The 27,288-nt window shown below is 38.7% G+C and overlaps 1 protein-coding gene across 1 annotated transcript in view; it reads right to left on the reverse strand.

Moving 5' to 3' along the window:
- Positions 1-497: 497 nt before the first annotated feature.
- The window catches only part of LOC108268001 (NACHT and WD repeat domain-containing protein 2), a 52,433-nt gene continuing 25,642 nt past the window's right edge, over positions 498-27,288 (reverse strand). Inside the window, exons 4-8 of the mRNA XM_017472628.3 lie at positions 23,645-23,761; positions 15,498-15,701; positions 12,745-12,895; positions 11,220-11,809; positions 498-6,277 (exon numbers count right to left, since the gene is read on the reverse strand). Coding sequence (XP_017328117.2) covers positions 2,372-6,277; positions 11,220-11,809; positions 12,745-12,895; positions 15,498-15,701; positions 23,645-23,761 — 4,968 coding nt within the window. The 3' untranslated portion in view covers positions 498-2,371. The remainder of the gene's footprint in view (positions 6,278-11,219; positions 11,810-12,744; positions 12,896-15,497; positions 15,702-23,644; positions 23,762-27,288) is intronic.

Here is a 27,288-nt window from a genome sequence, read left to right on the forward strand (position 1 = left end):
ATTAATAGTAATAGGTGGGTCTTCTAAGCATTGTCTATTATTTGCTGTTTATATTGGGCAGGTCTTGTTGGACCACTCCTAGGTCCACAGTGGCCATGGAGACTATAGACTGTCAGCAAAATACATAACTCCAAGCCCAGGCCTTGTTTACTTCAGCATGTCTATGAATGTGTGTGTATTAGTGTAACTGTGAGGCAGGCATAGAATCCAGGTGCTTTGGGTACGAGATATAATATTGCAAAAATGTCGCACATGCCCAGAATTCTTAAAATATTAAAAAGCTTGTTGGCTGCTCCACTGCAGTGCCATCAAATCCTATTATATCACAAGCTTTGTTTGTGCTTTGATTGGAATCTCAGTAGAATAATATGAATAATTGAATAAACATGATTTGAAAATTATTAAGAAATTGGAATTGAAGTATGTATAGTATAGAAGTATGTATAGTATAGTCTTTATAGGGTTGTAGAACATATGGTAAGAACAAAGGAACTGAATTAAGAGGCAAAAAGAGAACCATTTTATTACATTAAAATGTTTCATACAAACAAGGCATACACACTATTTCATATTGCTTCAGACATAAGTTTTTCTTTTTTTAAAACAACTTTGTAACAAAATGTAAGTACAACATTTATGAAAATATATAAATCTCTAAACAGGGATTTCAGTGCTGACTATACAAACAATACAATAAACACATTCATTGCCAGTATGCCACCATGTTCTGCAAACATGTATGTAATTAAGTCATTCATGTCACATAACATACAATATGCCACGTTCTGCCCTCAGTAACACATTCAGATATCCTCTTGGTTTTCAGTACAACATGGGCTTATCGAAGGTTGTTCACAAAGGTAATACATCTTGCCTTTTACAGTTAATGTAAGTCACACTGGGTGGTGCAATAGATCCATAAGGAATAGTGTTCAATTAAATCACAAAGCATAATTAATTAGCAAAGAAATAACGTAATACAAGAAAGGAACAACTTTGGCACACTATATACTGTATAATATTTCTAATGTTTTGAAAATTTGTACTTTGAGGGGTGAAATATGTCAACCCTGAATAATGCTACAGGTTATTACTTGTAAATGGGCATATTTCTCAACAGTTTCAGAAGTAAACATACAATTTGTCGGAATAGCCCTTAAAGTTATGGAGGCGATTGATGGGGCATGGCTGATCATTTTATTGAGCATGCCAGAATATACCCATAACCAAAGGTAAAATTAAAATCTTCATTCACCATACTCAACCAACAGTTTGTAGATGAATATTTGTGTCATTGTGTTCTTGATATACTGTATGTCAGCTGTGATAAACAACTGTCCCAAATGAAGTGCAACCCATTAAAACTGGCTTGTCACAACCTTTTAAAATACATATATCTATACATTTCTATGTAAGTCATCTATAACATGAAAATACTAAATATTATTTTTTCTACTATCACGCATTCCCACAATGCCTTACTAGTGACATGAAAAACACCAACAAACAAAACTTGGCATAACTTATAACACCACTTTTTAAGGCGTTTTCAGATGCTACACACAATGTTAAATACTCAGAAACAGTATATTCCAACTAACAATATGCAAGAGTTTCGGCTAGTGATATTTTCCATTCCATCCTTCTATTCAGTTTGATACAATAAATGCAGTATAACAGAATATAAACAGCTTCAATAATATATAATTTTCCTGAAATCATTCTGCTGTGATGACTGGTAATTCTGAATGAATCAAATTTCATATTCATTGTTTGTTTATTGTAGTATGTTTATTGTATTTATGAATATCTATATCAAGGTTTTGTTTTAGAAATTCCCTGCATCTTTTTAATCATTAGTGTTTATAAGAAAATTTCTTAAAATCCAGGCACTCTCTTTGATTGCATTAAGCACAACATAACTTTGTTAAGGAGTTGCACAAATTGTAGCAGCCAAAATAGATATGTACACACATACATAACTTGAATCTTTGATACAGTTCCAGAGAAACTGAGATGACTGAACATTTATAATAATAAAAAAGCAAATATGTGTTATGGCTACAAATATATAACATTTCCATGTTTCTGTATAAAGTAATATTATGGCTTGATTTGAATAAAACAATGTATTTAAAATATATCAAAGATGTATGTAACACATTGTATGGCAAGTCACCAAATGAGCGACAACAGGATGAAGGTGACCTGACTAAATACAACTGCAGCGTGATCGTAATTGGCCAGTAACAACTGTGTAGTACCCAGAGGACTGATTTGTGCAACTGAATCACAAGGTTGCTGTAAACAAGAATCAACTGCATCCAAATCTGGTCCCATTCATCTATACCATTAACTTCCTGAAGAATTCTCATTGCAGTAATTCAGTTTTTTTTGTAGGTGTTGTTGTTTCAGGCTCCCCACTGTCAGAGACATTGATGGGGCTATCTCGAGAGAAAACTTCAGTTGACTCCCTCCACATGCAATCAGCAATAGTCTTGAAGGCATTGGTGCTGCACTTGGGTCGTATTTTCTGTGAGGCATTGTTAACAATCTGCCGGCTGTTGGAGGTGGCAATCTTGATTTTGAGGGCTGCATCCACACGGTCTACAACTGTGTAGGTCCCAATACTACCATCCTCAAAGCCAATAATAATGTTGAGTGCTCGTTGTGATAGGCACAAGTAGGTTGGTGTCTTGTAGAGAGAACAGGTACCAATACTCTTTCCATCAGCAAGTCGCATGACAATTAAACTAGAAACCACACCTGCATCATCGTCCTCATCACAATTTTGGAAACAAATGTAAACCAAGTACCGTCCATCTCTTGATAACTTTTGCCTCCATATTATGCCTGCAGCATGGATTAAGCGCAGTTTACCACTGTGTAGATCTAGAACATTAATGTTGTCATCTCCTTTAGATACAATTCCCAACTTTCCATTAGGTGAGATTTGGAAGTCTTCCAAGTTCTTCAAGAAGTTGCTTGGCAGTTGCACTCTTCTGCAGACAGACTCATCAGCTACACTCCACATGAAAACAGTCTCTGTGGACGTGATGAAGACAACAAAGTCTGGACTGTCTGGAATTAGCTTAAAATTTATGATTGTGATCCCGTCATCACAGACAAACTTCTTGGATACACTGCCGGACCACAAGCTGACAGCCAACAGTTTGTTTTTAGTTGTACCAACCAGGAAAGTGTTGGCTGTGGTGATGAGAGCATGCTGGAGAGTTACCAGGATGTTGCACACTTTGTGTCCAGTAGCAAGCCTCCAGACCCGTGAGGCATTTTGTTCACAGAGAGAGACAACAAATTGGTCATTATGGGTGATAAGAAGTTGGGATATTTTCTGGCCATTGATCCGGAAGATGTTTTCACCTGTGGCAGTCTGCCAGATGTATTGGCTACATTTGTCATCAGATGTCACCATAAGGTCACCAGATGTGGTAAGAACACAGTTCTCCACAAGGCCTTCATGTTTAAACACCATCTCAATGAAACCTGTGTTGAAATTCCACTTATGGATGGCTTCAGACCCATCCATTGTGTAGACAAAGTCTTCTCTGCCTGACAGCTGTACACTTTGGATCTGTTTCCCTGTTTTGTCAATGTTTGACATTGCTGTTATGATATCAATGTCCCACACTGAGAGAACCCCACTACTGGCTACGGACAAAAGCAAATTATGGTGTGTTGACTTGATCAACTTGACGATGGCTCCTGATATCTCTATTAAACTAGCCATGCATTGTCCACTGTCTCTTCTCCACACAAATATGGATGAAGTATTTTCCATTGATGCTACAATACTTTGGCCATTCTTTGACAGAACAGCAGCTACAAATCTCTCACTACGTTTGGCCTTAAACTTCTCTACCATCTTCCAAAGCTTGGTGTCAAGCACCTCAATGCTTCTGGCTTTGCAAATAAGTACTGATTTCTGATCCTCTGATAATTCTATACCTACCACCTCACTATCATCCCCTCGGCAGTCGTAGTCCTCCATAAGTCTGGGATTTGTGATATCTTTGGTGTTCCAGACAGAAAGACTACCTTCATTGTCAATCATCACCATTTGATGGATTGTGTCTAGAACCAGGATGGACTTCACAAATCCACCAGAAAACTCAGAGGTCACTGTTGCAAGCTTATCCCCATTTCCTAGGTGGAATATAGTGGTGGTGTTTAAATATTGCCCACAGAAAGCATACATCCCATCTGGGGAGCATTCAACACAAGTTACTTCATACCAACAATGGAACTGGTATAAGGGCCAGCCATACTGGAGGTCAATCACATTGACATCTTTACTGGCCTCCAGCCAAGCTAAAGCATGGGGGCTGGATAAGGTAAATCCATTGATGAATGCCACCCCACCTGTGATGCCACAGTGCTTTGAGCCTTTAACTTCCACCTCTGACAACAAACAGGATTTATGGTTGTCATAAATTAGTAGCGTGTTTTTTGTAGTGGCAACTACAAGATACTTCTCATCAGTGGTGAGCCTAACACCAAGCACAACTGACCTTGCTGTGTCAATCTGTCTCAGCAACTGTTTGCTCTCTACATCCCATGTACTGACTGAGCCATCTTCAAGAGCTGCAATTACAATGTTGGGAGCCAAGGTAGGTAAAATCTCAACAATCTGCATGTAACTAGAGCACAGTGGTAGTCTCTCTGGACTGTATGTAACATCCATGGAAGAGTGGAGTGGCACTATGGAGCAGTATTTGGGTCCATCCTTGTCACACTCTAGTAAGAGATGTCGGAGTTTGGGAAGGGATGTGACCACAGGAAGAAGTCTTTGCTGAAGCTCCGCAGACAGCGAGGCAGGGTTCTTGATTACTTTGACCTTTATACTTCGTAGTGTGGTAGCAAGGAACTTGAGCTCCTTTTCCTGTGAGTAGCTGTAGGCCAAGTCAATGTCTGACAAGGCCTTGTCAAATTGTCCAATCTTTATCATCGTATATAGCCAACTGAAGTTCATGATAACGCCATACATGAGGTCATCTGTCCGCCCACTCCTTGTCAAATGAAATAACAGTTCTGTCATTTTTCGGTGATTGACAAAGAAGATGTCTGGCTCGAGTAAGTTGCATTGGAACACCCAGGGTTGTTCTGGGGTCTGCCGGTCATAAGAATGCTTGTCAGCAGAGGCTTTATCATGGCCATGAAGGCTTTGTTGGTTGTGAGGGTTCCGATGCTGAGAGATGTTTAATGAGGCAAAGTGATTGTTGTCACAGTGGAAAATCTTCTTTCTACCACCTGCCCATACCCCAAGAAAATACTCAGCTAAAAGGCTGTGCATTTGATGCACATCTTCTTCATTACTGAGATACAGCTTTTGTGCAATGAGATGCAGATGCCTGTTCGCCCAAACCATCAGGGTTACATTCCGAACCTGACGCTCCACCAAGTAACCCTCCAGCTCTTCTCTTAGTTGAGCAATGAGATCATAGGAGATTCGCAGTGGACTCTTTAGATTTGAGCTAACCATGATGTCTCCAAGTACACTATTGTCCAAAGATAATATATCCTCCAGTTCGACCTCTGTCAACCCTACATGTGCCATTGTAATGTATCCCAATGCACGAAAGACAAAGTGCGACCCCAGTTTATTTTCAATGGAAATGAAAAGATGTTCTATGCTCTCATGTACTGTTGAGCAAAGGGACTTTTCATCGACATCTTTATGTGAGCGCCAGTGTACCACCTCACGATAGATAAGGTTGACAAACATGGGCAGTGTACATTTAGCCAGTGCTTCATTTACATATATCTGTTGGCCTGAGGTTACTTTTCGTTTGACACTCAGAAGTTGCTGTTTGAGTGTCTGGCTACATGCTTTACGGTCTCTTTGTGTCAATTCTACATAGCAGTCCTCATCATGAATCAGGCAACGTAATTTCTGTAGTATCCCATGTTTGTTAGGCAAGGTCGATACCACAATGCGAACTGTACAAGGAAGGTGGATAGGCAACCACCACAGCTTACGTGCCTCATCTGCTTCTGACAGCTGTTCCAAGGAATCTAGTATGATCACTAGTGGTCGATGGAAGGATGACTCCCTCAGAAGGTTAATCAACAATTCTCTCATCTCTTCAATCTTGTTTGGTAGGTAGTGGATTAAGCAGCGATAGTTTATGGCAATTTGCTCACAAATACTTTGGAGGAGGTTGCGGAGGTCTGTAGAGAGGTCAGAGGAACCAATGAAGCGAACAATGATGACAGGATCTGTTTCTGTCCCCATTTCTTTCTGAAGACATGAGTATGCCTGGGGAAAAACAAGGGAACGACTAATTGGTTATTCTGTTTTTTAAACACAATTAAATTATTTATGATAAATGTTATACATCTGAATCGCAAAACAATCTTTGACAATTGCACACATTGGGAGGTATTCTGAAAGGGTGACTTAAGTTGGGGACTGAAATGCAAAAGTTATAGTACATCGATATTTATGTGGGGAAAGTAGCATTTTCAGAGATGTTTTTTTAAGAGAAGTGCGTTCAGATCACGCAAATCTCATGTGTGTAGTTCACACCTCCAAGTTTGTATTTAATACTGCTCCTTAGGCAAGAAAAATGGGCTTAGGTCCTAGGACTGAATCCTGCATAATTGAGACATGCTTCTTTTTTCAGCAAAATCCAACCTGAATCCATAACTAGTACATAACAATGAATTGTGCTAGTGTGTAGTTACATCTGATGTCTGAATATTTTATGTTAACTCCACACTGCATGCACATAACTCAACTCTGAATACAGCCCATTAGAATTAAGCAATTACAACATTAGAATTAATAGAAAAGCAAATTTTGGATTGTTGAAAAGGATTGTGGTACCCTGTAGACTGCACATTCTAACCACAGAAGCTGCAACAAGAAAATGTTGATGTGTGAAAGGAGTGGCTCAGGTACAGTGGATTTCATGTCCTGCTGCCCAGCATATATCTGGCTAATCTCAGATCACTTGGCAACAAAATGGATGAGTCACTGCTGCTCAAAAGTACCTGTAAAAACGTTTCACTCTCTGCTGCTCTTTGTTTCACTGAAATGCACCTCAGTGTTGCCACTCCAGACAGTGCACTGTGTTTACTGGTTTTCACATCCAATAGTAGTTTGTAACACTTAGCTGTCCTCAGGGTGGTGGAATCTGTTTCTATATTAATGAATGTTGGTACCGGTGTCACAGTGTAAAAGACTTATTGTTGCCAATACCTGGAATCCTTCTTCATTAACTGCAAACCATTTTATTCACTGCAGGATTTCGCTCAATTATTTTTGTTGGAGTGTGTATTCCACCTCAGGCCATGTGAGGCTCTGTGCCACCTGGCTGATGAGATAACCATGATAACTGTGGAGCAAAAAACACCCAGACTCTATTGTCATTATTTTTGTGGATTTTAACAGAGCACATCTCAGTCGCAAACTGTCACAAAAAATACAATAAACTGCACCGCTGCTACAGTATTAAAGGATGCCGTTCACGTTTCCCCCTGTGCTGGTTCGGTACATTCTGATCACTGCCTGGTCCACCTTATTCCAGCATACAGACAGAAACTACAGCACTACAAAAAATGTACCAGGGATACATTTTTACATACTTGATTTGACTGAACACACAAGCACCAGTCTTAGTGAGTTTACCACATTCCCACCATCTCTCAGGGTCTGAAATGGGAAGCCAACATTGACTAAAATTGACAAAAAGGCCCAACAGAGGATGTATTATTTGCACCAGCTGAGAAAGTTGAACCTGCAACAGGAGCTGTTCCCCTCCAGAGCATGGAATGCAACGTTAAAACACAATTGCTTAGGTCACCATATTTTAACGCCTTCCCTCCAGTATTTGATTCAGATCGATTTATATCAGAACCACCAGGCAAAGGAATTATTTCTTTCCATATATGACCAGACTCATGAATACTCCTCAACAAATATGATGTCTATGCCACTGTCAGAATTGCCTTTTGTGGTAATGGTGCTATAACTTTTTTTGTGTAATATTTATCTATGATTTTTGCCGGACTTCCCATTTTCCACCGACTCGCAGGCTGACCTAGGAGAGGCATTTTGGCTCACTGACTGACAGATTGACTCCCATTTTGAAATGCATGTGTGTGAGAAGTCAAAGCTAGCTGAATTTCAATCTAGCTATCCTTAGCTAGCAAGCAGTAAGTGATACCAGGGAAATTCTGTGATATACATTCCTCTACTGTGTTTGTTCACAAACTAGCCCAAATCCATGTAATTTTGGGATAGTTGGAGAGAGTTGTAAACTAGCTTACCTCCATACACTGTGCCATGACTGCATTCGTAACTAAATACTGGCCGTATTTATCTCAACCATTATGTTGTTTACTTACATGAATGCATGTTCTGTGCTTAGCTATCTAGTCATCAAATGTTAGTCAATGTAGGTAATATTAGCTAGCAAGCAGTAAATGATTAGTATGTATCTGCTGAGTTTGTTTGCAATTAGCCGACCTCCACATCATTTCGCTGAGAATAGAGGTAAGTTAGCTAAATTTGTGTCCCTTCATAAGGGTGTCCTTGCTTATAATATTAGTGTACCATATAACATATTTAATGATGGGTTGTGAGGCTGTACTGTTACATGAATGCTTTTGTAACTACATACTGGCCATATTTATCTTGAACATTATGTTGTTTATTTACATGAATAAATGCTCTGTGCTTAGCTAGCATTGCCCAAAACTCTAAAAATTTGTCTCAAGGACTTCTAATAAAAACAATTTATCTTTTAGACCCTACATATGACTGCCTTGTCATTTGTGTTATACTTGTGGGACAAATGCAACGAAGCCAATGGTGGTCCAGGAAAACTAGGCTTGCCTTGTTTTGTTTTACTTAAAGTGACAATGTTGTTTGTGAGAACTCAACAATCAAATTTTCTTGTATACACAAATGCAATTGGCCAATGAAGCATGACTCTGAAATTGCACAACTTATGTGTCCTTTCTCTCTGGCTGCAGGGGTTCACCATTCAAAACTTCATAACCATATATATATAAAATGTATACAGAGGAAAAAATAAAATAGGACAAACAATCACAAAAAATCTTTCCTCTGCCATTTTCTAAGCCAAGACCATTGTTTTCTGATATATTGCAAGTGATCTTGTTAATATGGCTACTTGCCAGAAGTTAAAAAAAATGACATCTGGCACATTGTATATGTTTTGCTATATGAATGATATAATTGCAAACTCACTGTTATTTTATTTAGATAGTCCCTCAACCCACAATGCCCACAATCCACACAGCAGAGCCGAGGATTGAAAAAAAAAGAGAAGATTTTCCTATGGAGCAAAAGGCAAATAAATTCATAGTGTTACTTTTTTGGTCGTCTGCTAAGCAATCTGTTGTTGTGTTTAGCTGGGCCGGGAGCGCAAATTTGTTCTTTGAATTGCCTAGACCTGATTTTTGACTAAATGTATTATTTTGATTAGTCATTAGTGTTTGTGTTTGGTCTCAATGCCAGTTACAAATACCACATAGCAATGAATCACTTGTACTCTATTATTAGAAAATCAAAGTATGAACATGAGTTAAGAAATGTTTCTGCCATAAAATCATGGTTTGGAGCATGTGTGTGTGGCATCAGTATTCTTGGTATTTTTGTGACCATTGTCACAGGCAATGAGTGTTAGAGTTAGGATTAGAATTAATACATTATGAAGAGGTGTGGTTAGATGTGTTAGCCAAGATATGCTCTCTTGGACCTACAAATTTTCTGTTTCAGGGAACAAGTTATAATAAATGACCCAGTAATGTCCCCCTTTGTTTTTGGTATGAATGCACTTGTTACTTCAACAATAGTCTGCATGAAGGATGATTACAATTGTCTGGAGAGGAAAAAGAATAGTGGATGGCTGGTATAACATCGTATCACGATCTCTACATCTTAATCCAATTCTTAATGTGTAGCATCAAATATTAATCTCACTGAAGCATTATTGAGGCAGTGTACATCTTAAGGCAACCTACAATATGAATCAATTACATGTTTCCGAATGACCCACAAATAAAGAGCATTTAGTTTATGATCTCTCTCCATTATTAGTCCTTACTAGAACCAGAAAGTATGACCACATCACCCCAATCTTTTCCACAATGCATTGGCTCCCAGTAAAATTTTGCATTGATTATAAAAATACTTCTACTGACCTCTAAAGCACTGAATGATCTCGCGTCACAGTACCTGAGCGAACATTTGGTCTTTTATGATCCACCACGCCTACTTAGATCAAAAGGTGCAGGCTATTTGTTGGTACCTTGAATAGTGAAGGCTACAGCAGGGGGAAGAGCTTTCTTTTACAAAGCCCCACAGTTATGGAACAGCCTTCCAATTAGTGTTCGGGACTCAGACACAGTGTCTTTGTTTTTGTCCAGGGTGAAAACATATTTGTTTACTCAAGCTTACCATGAATAGACTTTCTTTTATGCAAAGTACACAGTCTTCTCCATCACGGGTTAGTAAGCATAGCTAATAATCTCTCCCTCTCTTTACCTCCCTCCCCTTCTCTCCTTCTGTTGAGCCATACATGATATTAAGGAGATGGAAGTGATCCTGACCCTTTCTGCTCTCCGGACCTGCCTGATCCATCCTGACGCCCTACCTCTGGATGGAGTTGTCATCAATTGGAAGTCACATGCTGCTGCTGAGGATGGCCCCACATGGTGCAGCCTAAAGATCACTGAGATTGCTGAGGATGGTACCATTATGGTATATTTGGTACAATTCATATTAACAGTTATGCTGTGATGGCTAGGACTACAATTGCTATTATAGCCTGTTTTGGCTATAATAACAGTTTTGCACTCAAGTCTCCATCAGTGAACAGTGGAGAAGTTCAACAAAACAGACTTCATGTAAAAACTGTAATGAATTTTCCTGGTTATACAACTGCACTAATTGAGCATGTAGTATTCGTACATTTATAGAAGGGACTTATTTATAATTATACTATCTGTTGTCACCCAGATGAGGATGGGTTCCCTTTTGAGTCTGGTTCCTCTCAAGGTTTCTTCCTCATATCGCCTCAGGGAGTATTTCCTTGCAACTATTGCCTCTGGTTTGCTCATTAGGGACAAATTCATAAATTATAAATCTCTATTCTGAATTTATATATTTCTATAAAACGATGGGACATTGCCCATTGTTAAAAGTGCTATACAAATAAAACACTCACCTGTTTTGCCACCTCAGCAAGCAACAGCGTCTTTCCTGTACATGGCCCTCCATAAATGACTAGGGGCAATATTCTCCCTCCTTTGGATGGGTACAGGTATTCCTGCACCATATCCAGGACCTCACTTTTATATACATAAAATGAGGAAAATGTCTTGCACAGCGAAAGATGTTGTATGATCTCGTCATACAATAGATCTGTTTCTGTGTCAAAGTTTTGCTGGACAGTAGCTTGAATAATGTCCACCATGTCCTCATAGAACTGCTTGCACAGACCCTCCACATAATGACTCTCTACCTCTTGAGAGTAGCCCAGCTTCATGTCGCAATGAGTGACCGAGGAATAGACACGGAGGTTGGATGCTGCAACTATTGTGGGGATGAACTCATCTCTGACTTTCAGAAGCCGCTCATAGGCCTCTTGGTTCCTCATGATGCGATCTCCACTCATAACAGTGTCCATGTAGCGGGCCATGTCTGGGATCTTAGCAAAGCGCTCGAAGTTGGAGATTTTGCGGATGTAACACACACACTTCTTCAGGAAGGCTGGGGTCTGTTTTCCTAAAGCAAAGTCCAATTCATCCTCCAGTGCTATGAAAAAGAGAGCAGAAACATTACTTTTCATTCATGCTTTTGAAATATTTTATATTTTAATCACTACACACTATAATACTCTACACTCAAATTGATGTCTTGATGCATTGAGGTGCCTGTGTTTTTGGCAGTCTTTAGCATGTGATTAGTTCTGCTTCCTTAAGCTGCCTTTAAGGCAAAACATATTTGATATGATCTCTTAATCCATCATTGCACCCTCTTATCAAAGTCCTCCAAAGAGAGCGTTCCACTGATAGCCTGCCAACCCTGTCAGCTTAGTTTCGCAAACTCAAAGCTTGCTTTGTTAATGAGGGGATGAGAAGAAGAATATGGCTGGAAAGGCAACATTTTGGAGGCTGCAATCTCAAGTCCCATATGTTTTAGTTGCTATACAGTTAGTGGTCATTTGAGGAGAAAAATGTTGAATAAGAATTATAAATGTGTGGCCACTAACATAGATTGAATATCAACTCATTAAGACATTTAATTGGAAGTTTGTATGTATGTATTAAGCCATGTTAACAGAAAGAATGCACTTTAAGATGTAAGACAGTTTAGCTTTTCTGCAAGGTGTCTGATGAACACAAAACATATTCAAACCATATTTAGTTTAAGAACATGGCCCAGCAATTTTGCTTTGCAGTAGTTTTATAACAAAATTTATAACACGGTCTTTGTTACGTTAACTAAGTATACATTTGTGTATACAAGGAATTTGATTGTTGAGTTCTCACAAACAACATTGTCACTTTAACAGCCGTAGATGGATATAACTCAGAGGAGCTCTCATCTACGTACACCTGTTTCACTTATTCATAAATGATGGGAATTATAACAGGAAAAACACAAAATTATTTGCATCCAATCTAGAGTGCCGAATCCCTACACACTGCCACAGATTTCTACGGAGGCAGAATTCATCTGCCACATACCCGAACATAGAAATTTTTTGGCCTGTGGACTTTTCATGGTTCCTTTCTCTTGTAGTTGTAAGACTGCAGTTCTAAAGATTTTCTTGATCTCTTCAGAGACAGCTCTCCAAGCCTTTGCATTCTTGGCCTTTGCAACACTGCTCGACTCCATCTGTGGGAGAGAAAGAAAGAGTCATGGTCAATGATCTGCCAAGCAGTCAAAGAAAATAATTAAGCTTCTCAGACAATGATTTATCTCTACACTATGTTGGTCTTTGAATGTTTAAAAAGAGATTCTTGGTTCCTGGTTAGATAAATAACCAGTCTGTTTTTTGGAAAGCATGTAAAGTGCATATAAAGGGAAGTGGTGGCTGAACGGTTAAGGCTCTGGGTTACTGATCTGAAGGTCAGAGGTTCAAGCCTCAGCAACTCCAAGCTGCCACTGTTGCCACTTAACCCTCTCTGCTCCAGGGATGCCTTATCATGGCTGACCCTGCACTCTGATCCCAACTTCCCAAAAAGTAGGGATATGTAGAAGAAAAGTATTTCACTGTGCTGTAATGTATATGTGACCAATAAAGGCTTCTTCTTCTACAAGTGAGAATAAGAGAGTGATAGAAGGAGGGGGCAATTTACATTGGGCCAGATCTTTTTTTTTGCTGAATACAGGCAGAAATTCAAATCCTGCTGTTTTTTCTCATTTTAGTCCAGCAGAGCCACAGCAGAACTCCTTCTTAACACAAACAACAAACTACAGTGTGTGTTGAGACCTGCTTTATATATGTGCCATGACATGGGCCTGGCATTGTGTCTTTTTTCACTCAGCATATGAGTATGAAGGAAAGACAGAAAAAGAGAGATACATAGATGAAGAATGCAAGTATCTCTGAGTGGACGTGTAGGTGATTGCATATTCAGGAGAAAGAAAGTAAAAGAGATAGTGATAGAGAAAAATCTAAAAGTCAGAAAAAAGCAAGCAATGCTAGATCCTGCGCTCGTACTAAGGTTTAATGAAATACAAACTGAATTTATGAGCCTAATAAACTCTCCTGCAGGAAACCAGCTTGCTCTCTTGGGTCAGGCAATTTCTGAGAGGTCCTCAACCACTGGTCTAGCACACTGTGACATTTACATGATATGTCTCAGAGTCAGGGTTCAAATTTGTCTATATGGCCTCTCTAGGGAACACTAAATGTATAATTCACAAGGTTTCTCTTTGAGTTAAATCAACATGAAGTAGCACAAGTAAAATGAAGTAGTGCAAAATGGTTGTTAAGTTCCTTGAGATTATGTCTCTACATTCATCTGGTTCACAAAAAAACACATGCTGAAGACAGCATTTTTTAAAACATGTAAATAACATGTAAAGACGTCAAGTTTAAAAGATATATACCAAGGTGCCAGTTTGTTAGTTACATCCCCACCATCATCCAAACTGTACACTGCAATAATGTCATGTAATATCTCATGTCATGTAACGTGCAGTGTGTGGTATTAGTCAGACATTTAGAGAGTTGAAGCGTAAAATGAAAGCCAGTACAAATACAAAACATTAAAGGAATGAAACCTTTAAGAAAATACTTTGTTTGTAGTCTATAACAAACTGGGAAAGAAAGTACTGTAGGTCTTGCCTTGGATGAGACCCAGGTGATTTAAAAAAGATTAATTTAAAGAGGCAGTAATGGTGAGAAAATATTATATAATGGTGACTGTGAGTTTAAAACTTCCCCTCATAAATGCAATTAATTGTATTTTTTTTTACAAAGTAAAGGTTTAAAATGTAACAAAATACATTAGACATCTACACACAGCTTTCAAGTGCACACAGCTTGTTTACTGCATATCACTTCCTTTTATAAGTGCTATACTCTAATTACATTTCATTCATGTTGCTGCTGATTTACAGCCGGTTAAACACAATGCGCTGCACATGCTGTGTTTTAAATCGACGCACTTACAACTTATTTAGCTGCATGTTGCCATTCTATGACAATAGGGTGGCCAGATGAACATGGGACAGAACAGTTATCGGGGTGTCCCATGTCATCCAGAAGAAGCAGCTCTGATGCTTTGTGTCAGCTTATTGGGCTACGTCACTTATCGGATTTTGACTTGAATGGGACGCATTGCCAAAGACTATGTTGTGTGTTGATGTGGTCAGTGAAAAACAAGAATGCACATTTTCTCGGCGCACAGGAATGTCCAACTGGATTTCTCACTTAGAACATCTCATCTGAACATTATTATTAAGTTCCTTCTTTCATGGCTGCAGTCCATCCACACTCAAAGATTATTCCAGCAATATACTTTTTACCAAGTCATATGCCATTACTGAATGATTCTTGAAATATGGAAGGAAGTGGCAATTGTTTCAGTGGCTTGCATAATTCCTGTACCTCAATTCTACTGAGACTACAATTTTACAACTAACATTTTAGCAATTGTGTAAAACAATCATTTATGCATGGAACAACATATTGTCACAATGCCACCAGTATTGAAGAATCTTTGCCTAGGTAAATACTTGCTTTAATAAAAGCTGGATGTGTCCCTAATAAACATTCAACCAAGTGTACACTACGAACGTGTAATGATCAAGATTGGACTACAATACAGGACAGAAGTTGTTGTCCAGGTCTAATCTTGATCTCCAATGATTTTACATTATACCATTTTTATTTATACCAATGTGTGTGTTAGGTGAAACAGGTAATATCAACTTTACCTCCCATTAGAAATATGTCATAAATGTCTACATTGTCTATCATCCTTACCGAGTTCTGATAGTTTTTCAGCATCTCAGCTTTGGGTTTGAGGTAGTATGCCGGTGGTACTGAGTTTTCATCCCGGCAGTACCACTCCTCCAGGATTCGTGTATCCAGACCTGCTTCCACTGCTGCATCTAGAATCATTTCAAACTCAGCCGATTCCACCTCCCCTGGAACACGAATGCTGCCATACTTCTCCCCCACCAAACCCTGTGAGACGAGAAATACAAAGAAAAGAAGACTACACTAGTAAACACTTTCTACGACCAGTAAACACTTCATTAAATAGCATGTGACAACCAATGCCACTGGCACATCATTTTACCTCAGCCAAATAATTCACATTAAATTGAACTTAATGATGTTCTGCATAATTCCCCATTCACCTTTAACTATATTAAGCAACAGCATGAACATAAATTTCACATTTCCTACTAACACAGAACACAAAAGAAAGACACAATTATGAGGAGGGGATACTATAAAGTAAGCCTGTCTTGACTGAGACAACATGATAACACTGGGGAAATTTGCTACTTAGTCTCTATTACCTACCAGCCTGCTTTACTGGCAATAAAGCAAATCCCATGCACTGATGTGTCCAGAATTACTAACATCCTTCATAAGAATTACAATAACATAATTATTCGAATTTTCCACTTAATTTGAGAAATCATACACAATGAAAGAGACATGCTATTACCAACATTATTACATTACTACTCATGCCTTTTAAAATTAGTAGTGAAAAATATTAAGAATATGGAGCTTTAACAGCTAGATTAAGGAAATTATCTTAAAACCGCTGAAGCAAAATCTCTCTGTATTTTGCACTTTTAATATTTATGAGAGGAACACTAAAGTTTTAAAAAGTATACAGTATTATTGTCATTTTTTCCCTAGAGCTGCTTAATGAGTATCACAAAGTACTTACATAGTGATCAAGTGCATAACTCGTACTATAAAAAGGAAAACCTTGTATTTAGAGGTATTCTTTTCATTTGTACACACACACACACACACACACACACACACACACACACACACACACACACACACACACACACAAACACACAAATGTAAAAAAAAAAAAATCCAACAAAAGGGTAAAAGGAAAAAAGATTCCAGAGTTTCATATTTTATGTATTTTTGGAACTGGGTCATCTTCATCTTCAGGTTTATACATTCCAAAAGTTATAGTCTCTTGTCTCAGCATGTGTGCTACTTAGAGAAAGAGTGAATCTAAAAAAAAAAAATTGGAAAACATATACGATGTGGTAGGATATACCTCTGACATATACACATCTTTTGGGAAATGTGGAGCATTATGCTGTATCTGAGAGGAGATGAGAGTCACAGATCTCTCTTGTTCCCCCTCACTGTGTGTGTGTGTGTGTGTGTGTGTGTGCCCAGCAGTGCCACCTGCCTTCTGACAAGCTCCCACAATAATCAATATTGTCTTTGGCCAGTGGTGTGTGTATGGATGTTTAAAGTACTCATGGCAGTTTGTTGGCCTGTTATTGCTAATTCACCTGTATAAGTGAATAAGTCTCTTTGCATAATCTAATACAAATATAAACTTCAGTGCAGCTTTTTTATTGGAGCTGTTCTGACAACCCTCTAGCCTCATCTTGCTTTGGGTTTTGAATCTTGTGTGTTTAAGGTGAATGGAGGAAGAGCTCTGTCTTTATCAGTGAATATATTTACCCGAGTCACCGTGCCTTATACAAGATGGCTGGTCTTCTTTTCTATTTTGTCTTATTTTAATTTTGTCATTTACACTTTTGTCACATCCTACACACTGTCACATCCTACACATGCTTATGTTTGGCTTTTTAGTTTAAGCTAATGCATTTGGGCCCAACAAAATTGAGAAGTTTTCTTTCATTCAGTGTGTCTGTCTTTGTTGTTGCTTAAGCTAGGATTGCAACAAATTGGGGCTCGACTATTAATATTACATGAAGTTTATTTGTGTTTCGCTTTGGTTTAACCATGTTTTTAATAAAGATGTTGCCTGGTTATGTACATTTGATTAAATCAGATGTTGTAGGTATGATCAGTGACGTGATACCTGTGTGAAATACAGTTCACAGCTCATTTTTTCCCCATAGTTACTAGATTTTCTCTGCCATGTTACTTTGCCTTTCTTCAAGCACATTGGCGATTTTTATAAGTATTTTTTTTTTACAAATAATTTAACAGCCTGATATGCCTGATTTGCAGATAAATAATCAAAGGCATTTACCAGTAAGTAAAGCAAAAATCAGTGACAATTTAAAAAAGCAAAACAACATTGATAATCACAATTACACATATAGGAACCTGGAACTAAAGTGTAGGTTACAGAGTTTAGTGTAAACATTGTAATTTGTAAACGTGAATCAGAATGAGCAGATGGATCTTTATCAGCTCGTTATCTTTCAGTTGAGTAATACATGCATTTGCATACAAGAAGCACCTTGAAGCGCTGACCTGGACATGGGGATTTAGGCAGACGGGGATATACAGAGATGCTTAGAGATAAGATGTTTTTGAGTTTTCAGATGAGTTTTTGCTTTTCCGTGTTTGATTAACTTCTCTCTGTGTTCTGTATATATGAAATGAACATGTGTTTATTTGATCAAGCTCACCTGGTATACTTTAATTAAACCTGACTTCAGTTCAATCTGAAATATTCAAGCTCTAAAATGATTCAAAACCCAGTTATATAAATAAGTCGGCTAACAGGTGAGGTTGGAAAATGATTTGGTTTTTATTAAATACATTTAGTGTCATCCTGGTATAGCCAGTAATTCATTTCAGAGTGAATATACAAAAAAAAATCACCAGATGATATGTACAATTATATTGATTGTACAAGTGGGATATGCTCATGTATTGTGGGTGGATGGAAGACAGTAGTAATATTTTATCTTATAAAACCACATCAAAAATGATATATTTTATCTTATAAAACCAGGTGTACAGTGTACACTTCTCAACTTTCAGTAAACACAGCATGTTTATTGTGTGAATGGGAGCTGCTTGGGAGGTGGTTCAGGAAAGTGCTGGTTTCAGCTCAAAAGATTTAGTGTTTGGCTGCAAGGTGTGTGTGCTTTTAGTCATGTGGAAATGGGAAAATTAATACTTGCCAAAAAAAAAAAAAAAAAAAAAAACACGTTTTTTTTTTTCTTTTTTTCAGGTGACAAGGTACCTGTTCTTTGGCCTGTAGTTGGTTCTCCTTTTGAGGATAAATTACATGGTGCACAATGGTTTGTAAAGTGTTGGAAAAGAACTATTAGGTTGCATCTTTGTAGAATTTGCAAGTCTTTTTATGAATACTGGTATGTCTGAGGGGGCACAGTGACTTAGTGGTTGGCACGTTTGCTTTGCACCTCTGGAGTTGGGGTTTTAAATCCTGCCTCCACCCTGTGTGTGAGGAGTTTGCATGTTCTCCCTGTGTTTCTGGGGTTTCCTGCAGGTACACCAGTTTCCTCCCCCAGTCCAAAGACATGCCTTGTAAGCTGTTCTTAGTGGTTGTGCCCTGTGATGGGTTGGCATCCTGTTCAGGGGGTCCCCTGCCTTGTGCCCTGAGCTCTCTGGGATAGACTCCAAACTCTCCCATGACCCTGTGTAGGATAAGCGGTATGGAAAATGGATGGATGGTGTGTCTGAGACAATTGGATAATAATAGATATCCAATATCTACCTAGGTGAGGATGAAATACCTGATTATTATATGATATTTTTTGCAATTATTGGTGAAAGTTGGTTGTTTGATTAAAAATGAAGAGCCCTTGAAAAATTTAGGCAGCTTGCTTAGTCATTGGCGTCCTACGAAGTGCTCAGATCTCAATGAACCAATTAGAAGTTGCCCTGTTATATTCATGGACAGATTCATGGGAGCAAGACACCGATATGGCTGATGCAATCAAATATCAACTTGGTCGTTGTTTCTAAAGTCTGACCTAATTGGGATGAGGTAAATCAGTGAATTGTGAGAATTCTCAGTATAATTATTTGTTCTGTCTTATCCTAGTATAAAGATAGTATAAAGATAATTTTGTGCTCAGCTGAAATACTTTTATTTTAGGGATACACAAAGGAGCCAAGGGAGGAATATAATAATAATTGGTTGTCTTGTCTTGTTTTTAGGGTGCTGGGAGGCTTCACACGATAAACGGACATTTTGGCTGACATAAGTGTACTTCTTTTAAATTTGTCATTTTGACAGTATTCTCTAAAGAGTATATTGTGGTAAACTACATTATATCCCTAGAAGCATTTCTGTTGTTTCTTGTGTAGTAATACACAGTTGTATGTAGTCGCTGTCCTTTGAAGTGGTTTGAGGAGTGTGTCTGAACTGTACTTTCTTCTCCTTTCTGTTTTCCTCAGTCTATTCTCTCCTTTTCCTTCTCTTCCACCACCTCATTGTGCCTGAGGCTCTGTGACTGTGTGTCAGCTGCACTTCTTCTCTAACAAGAGCTTTGATGTTTCTGTCTCTTAACTGAAAGAAACCCCTGAGTCTTTTTATTTAAAGAGGTGTCAGAGGCTTAGTGAGAATTTAAAAGCATTTGGGTCATGCTCAGTTTCTTTACCTAAAGCAGTTACTCGTATTGACTGTTTAGAAATTATATTAATAATATCGGCTTAAAATAAAACGTAAAAAAAAAAAAAAAAAAAAAAAAAAAGATACATATGATAGAAGAGTGGCTCATGCAGGGCTTCAACACCCAAAACTGCTCATAATTACTGAAAATAGGTCCTATGAAAGATTCAGAGCTTCAGTGCTATGACTTTTTATTTTTATTTTAATATGTCCTCACTTCTCTTCTTTTTGTCTCTCCTACTGTCTCTCTCTCTCTCTCTCTCACTTGCAGGCTGTCATAGTCAGATTAAACAGCTTCAATCTGCAAAGAGTCCCTCTCTGGAGACTCAAACTGACACATGCAACCCAGAACTGTCAACTGCAACCCCCTACTCTTGTCTTTTCTCCTTCCCTGATCAAACACTGGGTTCCCAGTTTACAATAAACAGTCCTGAATACATACATAACTCCCAGCAATGGCGCATCACAACAACAGTGAGGGCTGTCGACTGTCACTGTTTCCAGACACCTCACATATCAAGTATCTAAAAGCACACACCGAGAGGTTCAGGGAAGATGGCTTGTCGTCTTATTTTGTGGAGTGCTAAGAAAACATCAGTATTTTACATAGCTTGCAAATAGGGCAGAATTTGCTGCTTGGGTATCCAAAGCAGGGAAGTCTGTATGGGTTTTCCCTTCAACCTTTTACCTGTTTTGCATCACTTCCACTGGGATTCACGTTTTTGGAGAATCCAAACGTCTGAACTCTCTCCCTAGATAAACAGCAAAGCACATCTCACAGTTCTGAGCTGTGACCTCATTCTCTTAGGGAATAATAAAGCAGATTTTTGGCTAGAGCATGCTAGCCAGGGTGTCTCCAGACTCTGAATGCCTCAGAAAGAAACTTTTCCCAAACTCTAATAAGCAATTATGGAAAAATAACAGAACCATGTTTGATCATTTTAGCAAAACAAAATAGTTACCAAAAAAAAAAGGATGGTTAATATTCTGAATGCGTCCAACTTCCAAGGATAGTTTCACATAATGTTTTCCATTATGTTATAGAGACAGCAGATGTTTAAATACAGGCTTTCGCCTAGTTTAATTCAGCCATGGCAGAAACCAGAGCAGTTTGAGCCGAGAAAGAGATTACATATTTCATCGATCTGAGAGAGGGAGCTTGAAAGAGGGCAAGAGGAACTTGGGATTTGCTGGAGGACAGGAAGGATATAGATGTGTGAGAATAGGAGGAGTGAAGTAGGAGAGAGTGACAGGAAGAGAGATTGAGAGAGTGACAAGATCTATTAAATAAGGCGTGAGAGTGGGAGAAAGACAGATGACTGAAAACACAGATAAGATAAGGGGAAAGGAGAGAGAAAATGAGAAACCCAGATTAAATTAGAAAAGGGATGTTCGAGTACCAGAGAGAGTTATGAAGGGGAAGGCAGCAAAATGAAGGATAGCTATTGAAGTATTGAAAGAGAAAGACAGAGGATTCTGTGTGTCCTGTAAGCATGTGACCGAGACACAGACAGTCAAGAGACGTAGACAATGTGTGGGAGACTGCATGAGATAGAAGGAGAGAGCTATCATAATGAGAAGGAGGACAGTGGGAGGACGAGGGACCAACGGTATTCCCAGCTCTCTTTCTCTCCACTCACTCTGCTTGTCATTCTCTGACTCCAATTATCTTCCTATCCCTCACCCACATCACTCATTTACATTTTAATCATTTAACATCCATCTCACCCACACCTGTGCACTGATCTCTCATCTGCACTCGACCTGACAGCGATCAGCACTACACACACTGACACACACACTCACACCCACCAGAGGACAGTGATTATTACTAAAATGTGTCCTTTATGTCAGCCAAATTTTTTATTACAGTTTTTAAAAACAACAGTTATTAGTGCTTGTCATTGCACTTGTCTAAAGTTCATTAAGGCTGTATGGCATCTGGGATTCATCCAGATGTTCAGCGGGAACACCTGAGATTGTTCAGAGCACTCCTGCTGTCGACGAAAAGCCTTGTCCTTAAGTAGACGTTGTTCATTACAAGGCAGCAGACTACTCAAAGGATGTGTCAATTACAGAGACAGATTTTGATTAGCATACAATTAATTGCACATCTTTAATGCATTGCACATAACATTGTGGCAGATAGAATACCAAGCATCTGTGTTCAGGTAGAGGTTCGAACACACATTATAAAGATAACGGGAAGACATTTTTTATTTTGTAGAGTAACATACTTCCAAATTTGGAGATACATTACATTTGGAATAGCTGGTGTTGTGGGAGTAAAGGGAAATGAAACATGGCATAATGTTAGTGGTGAGTAATATTTTCCCCCGCCAAACCCATGGTGGTGTAATCAAAATTCAGAAGACATTTAGCGATAATTACATTTTGATGAATCATGCATAAAATGACTATGGATGTAAATTAATCATTTCAAAGTAGACAATGGTCACTTTTGATTTTAGATGCTGTTAATACTTGTCACATGCAGTTTCTCTCCTGTCTTCCAACACTTTGTCTCACTGGTCTTAAAATACTCTGCCTCACTGGTCCTCTAGCACTCTGCCTCACAGGCTTTACAACAATCTGCTTTGCTGGTCTTTGAACACTCTGCCTTGCCGGTCTTCCAACACCCTGCCTCAATAATCTTCTAACATGCTGTCTCACTGGTCTTCCAGTACTCTTCCTGACCAGTCTTCCAACATTCTGCCTCGCTGGTCTTCTAACACTTTGACTCACTGTTTTTCCAGCACTCTACCTCAACTGTCTTTTAACACTCATTAGTCTTCATTAGACTTTCAGTACTCCACCTGTCTAGTCTTCCAATACTCAGCCTTGCTGTTCTTCCAATAATCTGCCTTGCTCCTTCCAACACTGTGCCTCACTGGTTTTCCATTAGCCTGCCTCACCAGTTTTCCGATGCTCTGCCTCACTGGTCTTTCAACACTCCGCCTTCCACTCCATATTGCCTTGGCAGACATTCAACATGCTGCGTTGCCCCTTAAACAGAATAGTTATCCTGGTTTTCTTTAACCTATTGCCATTATTACCTGCCAACAGTGTGTAAGAAGTGAGAGATGTGTAAAACATTAGAATCATGCACTAGAATCACGCACTAGAATCACAAGCTGAGTACTGTAACATGCTTAAACCACATTAGAAGTGACATGCTCGTGACTACTATACTCCATCTTCAGTTGAGCAATTATCAACTGACATTCTGACATTAACTCCTGCACATGACAGTCTAAATCTTTTTTTTAGCCACACACTTGTGGAGCACATCAAAACAATTCACATCAAAACAATTTATAACCTTACCATCTTACTAATGTCAATTTGAGACAAACTGCTTTTCTTTATATAGAGTAGACAATAGAGTATATATATATATATATATATGTGTGTGTGTGTGTGTGTGTGTGTGTGTGTGTGTGTGTGTGTGTGTGTGCATAATTAAGGGTTATAATGTGTTTTTAGGTTAATTGGTAAGCATTATACAATAATAGGTTGTCATTTTACTGGTAAGGGGGGTTGGTAGAAGCTCATATATACCCACAACAAAGCATGGACCTGCAGATGTCTTCAGGCATTCTTCTAGAAGCTTCATCCGCAGTCTCTGTAGTTCTGGACTGTCCCACTCTTCAGGGTCCACACCCCAGTACAGGTCCACCACCTGAAACACACACATAGGCTATAAGTGAACTAAACTTACATCAGTATAGCATATGCGATTTCAAATCTTCATTCTTATTTAGGGTTCTTACATTCTTCTAACTTAGGGATCCCTGATCTTTTATACAACCTTTATACAACAATATTGCATACAAAAGTTGTATTGTAATTATGACATGCTTTAATTATGATACAGTATAGTTTTAACACACTATGGCTTTCCTGTAGTAATTTATGGCCATCTTAGGTATCAAATGCTGATATACAAGATACTAAAATGATCACAATATGATGCTTTAGGGAAACTAAAGCCACAGCCACAGTTTCACTATATTTAACTATGAAATTACAGTGGTTTTACATAGTTAGAACATGACTGAATAGCACAGTAACCATGATTGTACTAAAACACTATTATGTTATCATATTATGACATTTTTCATACGCAAAAAAAAAAAAAAAAAAAAAAAAACGAAAAAAACCCCCCTTTTGCACAGGTCAGGTTGAGCACATAATTAATTATTAGTTAATTATTAGTTTAAATGTCCCTTTTGTTTCTTTAATTTCTCTTATTCCTGGAATGTATTCATTGCTATTTCCCCCTAACACTCTTACGGTACATCTTTTAAAGAACAGAAACGGTGCAAGAGAGTCAGGAAGTGGAAAGAAAGAGTGAGGAAAGAGATGAAAAGGAAGTCTACATGGATTGTCTCAACAGGGAGCTAAGTCTTGGTTTCATACAGCAAACAGATTTGACAGCATACTGCTGGAAATGAACAGTGTTAAATAGAGGAGGGAGACTGGTCTTTCTGTGAACACTTTCTTTCTCATCTCACATTTGTATTTCTATTATTTGCTGTTTGTCATGTGCATGTTTCGGTAGTGGTGGTTGGTGACAGAGTGTGGTAGGAAGTGTAAAAATGGCATATTGCTCAATAACAGTGTTACAGTCTCCTGTGGAGAGTCTTAAACTTGCCTTTCCCCAAAACATCGAGAGCAAGCTTGGCCATCTGGGTGTAATATACACACGCATACACAAATGCACACCTCAGAGCTATGATTATCAGTGATATCTAATACTCCTCAATATGCTGCCTGTTGCCAAGGTATGTGCAGCAGGTATGATAGCAGTGTGATTTAAGATGTCTTGTGTTGAGGATATATTTCCGTAATATGTCAGTCAACATCATCCATATCCATAGCATAGAACATGTCAATGGATTTCAGATCTTATCTGATACCCATCCTGAGTTCAGCCCTTTTAGGGAGACATACAGTATCGCATGAGATTGGTACATTTCGGCATCCCTACTTGCTAAAGTTCCAGTGCATTTTGTACGTGTGGATGAGAGACAGCATATGTGTTTTGGGTGTGGTCAAAAACAACTTAATGAAAAGAGACAGGACATTTCCTGAGCACCAGAATTGCAGGGCGTGGGGATGTCCCTGGACACATTTGTCCAAATCAGTTTTGCTGATACACATAATCCAAACAGTAAACTCATTGTCTGTCACTTCGGTTCTTGCTCTGTGTGTGTGTGTGTGTGTGTGTGTGTGTGTGTGTGTGTGTGTGTGTGTGTGTGTGTGTGTGTGTGTGTGTGTGTGTGTGTGTGTATGTGTGAAGGTAATGAAGGGTTTACATTGCAGTTATTCTTCTATTTAACCAATTATTAGATGGCTTAACCATCAGGTTTGATCATATATAAATTTTATTAAGATAGCTTGTCAGACTACCTCTCACTTACCTGGACTGTATTGCAGAATGTACTATCAATCCAGATTTGATCCTTTTCCCATAATTAGACACACACACACACACACACACACACACACACACACACACACACACACACACACATACGTAATTTAGGTTTTGAAGCAATGGAGCAGGTTTCTCCCAAAGGCAAATCTGACACAGTTTCTTATGACAAATGCTGACTTCAAAATCCAGTGAGCCATCCATACTTCACCATTAGGGAACAATACAACCAACCTTCATACCCCAAACCCTCTGAGACTATAAGCTCTGCATTTATGTAGAAGGACCACACGCCCACACATATACCACAGTGCTTTCATCTAATATAGGTTGGCAGGAAGGATGGATTAACAGAATGGGTAATTAGGACATGACAGGAAGTCCCTAGATACTTATTGACAACACAATAAAGCAACATCTGAACGAGTGCACTAATGACCAGCTCATACTGTATGTTCCTTATTTCCTATAATTTCCCAGCATTCAATTTCATTCAGTTTTATTTGTATTGTGCACTTTAACAGTAGACACTGTCATGAAGCAGCTTTACAGAAATCCGGATGTAAATGTAGATCCCTAATGAGCAGACCAGAGGCGAAAGTGGCAAGAAAGAAAACTCACTGAGACAACATGAGCAGAGGTGGCTGGTTTAAATGGGCTACCAGGGTTAAGCCCACCCTGTCTTTTCAGTAGTAGGTTTATTTTTTTTAATGCACTTCTGTTTATTTGCTGTTAATTTTTTTTAGAAACAAGAACAACCACACCACTAACGGTCATAAGGATATTATACAGAATGGTTGGGTTGATTTATTTTTATTCCGGATTGTAGATTCATGAAGGTGCAAGTGACAGTCATACCAGGTGATTACACTGTGTGAAACACCCCTCAAATTTGTTCTCCATTTGGTTTGATGCTCTATACAGCCAAAGGTTTGTGGACCATCACATCCATTTTTGCTTTTTGGGCATCCCATTCCAGATTTAATTCCCCTTTGCTGTTATAATAACCTCCACTTTTCTGGGAAGGGTTTCCACTAGATTTTAGAGCATGGCTGTGAGATTTGTCCATTCAGTCAAAAGAGTATTAGTGAGGTCAGGCACTGATGTTGGTTGAGGAGGCCTGGAACACAGACAGCATTGCAATTCATCCTAAAAGAGTTCAGTGGGGTTGAGGTCAGGGCTCTGTATAGGCCATTGAGTTCTTCCACTCCAACCTTGGCAAAACCATGTCTTCAGGTAGCTCACTTTGTACATGGGGCATTGTCATGCTGGAACATGTTGGGCCTTTTAATTTCAGTGAAGGGAAATCTCAATGCTACAGCATACAAAGACACTCTAGACAATCATGTGCTTTCAACTTTGTATCAACAGTTTGGGGAACACCCACATATCAGTGGGATGGTCAGGTGTCTTACTTTTGGCCATATAGTGTTTTTTTCAGCTCACTTTGTTGTGACATCCATAACACATGAAATACAGTTGTGGGTGTAATGAACTTGAATGAGGTGTGTTTTTTACTCGGTCATCTTTTTTTTTCTCTCAACAAAATGCCTTTGGAAGAGAAACTAAACATAGCGTCTATTGGCCATAGAACCGAGCACTCTAAATATACTGTTGCAGAGGTGATTAATGTATGAATAAAAACTGGCCATAGTTCAGTGCCTCCAGTTTTCTAAACATAAACCTGTGCAGCTTTGGTAGCAGATCATCTGTTATGACTTATCCAATCCCATGGATTTATGTAAATGATTTGCCTGATGGCATCTTCT

Source organism: Ictalurus punctatus, chromosome 7 (genome assembly GCF_001660625.3).
Source record: "Ictalurus punctatus breed USDA103 chromosome 7, Coco_2.0, whole genome shotgun sequence".
Lineage (NCBI taxonomy): Eukaryota > Metazoa > Chordata > Actinopteri > Siluriformes > Ictaluridae > Ictalurus > Ictalurus punctatus.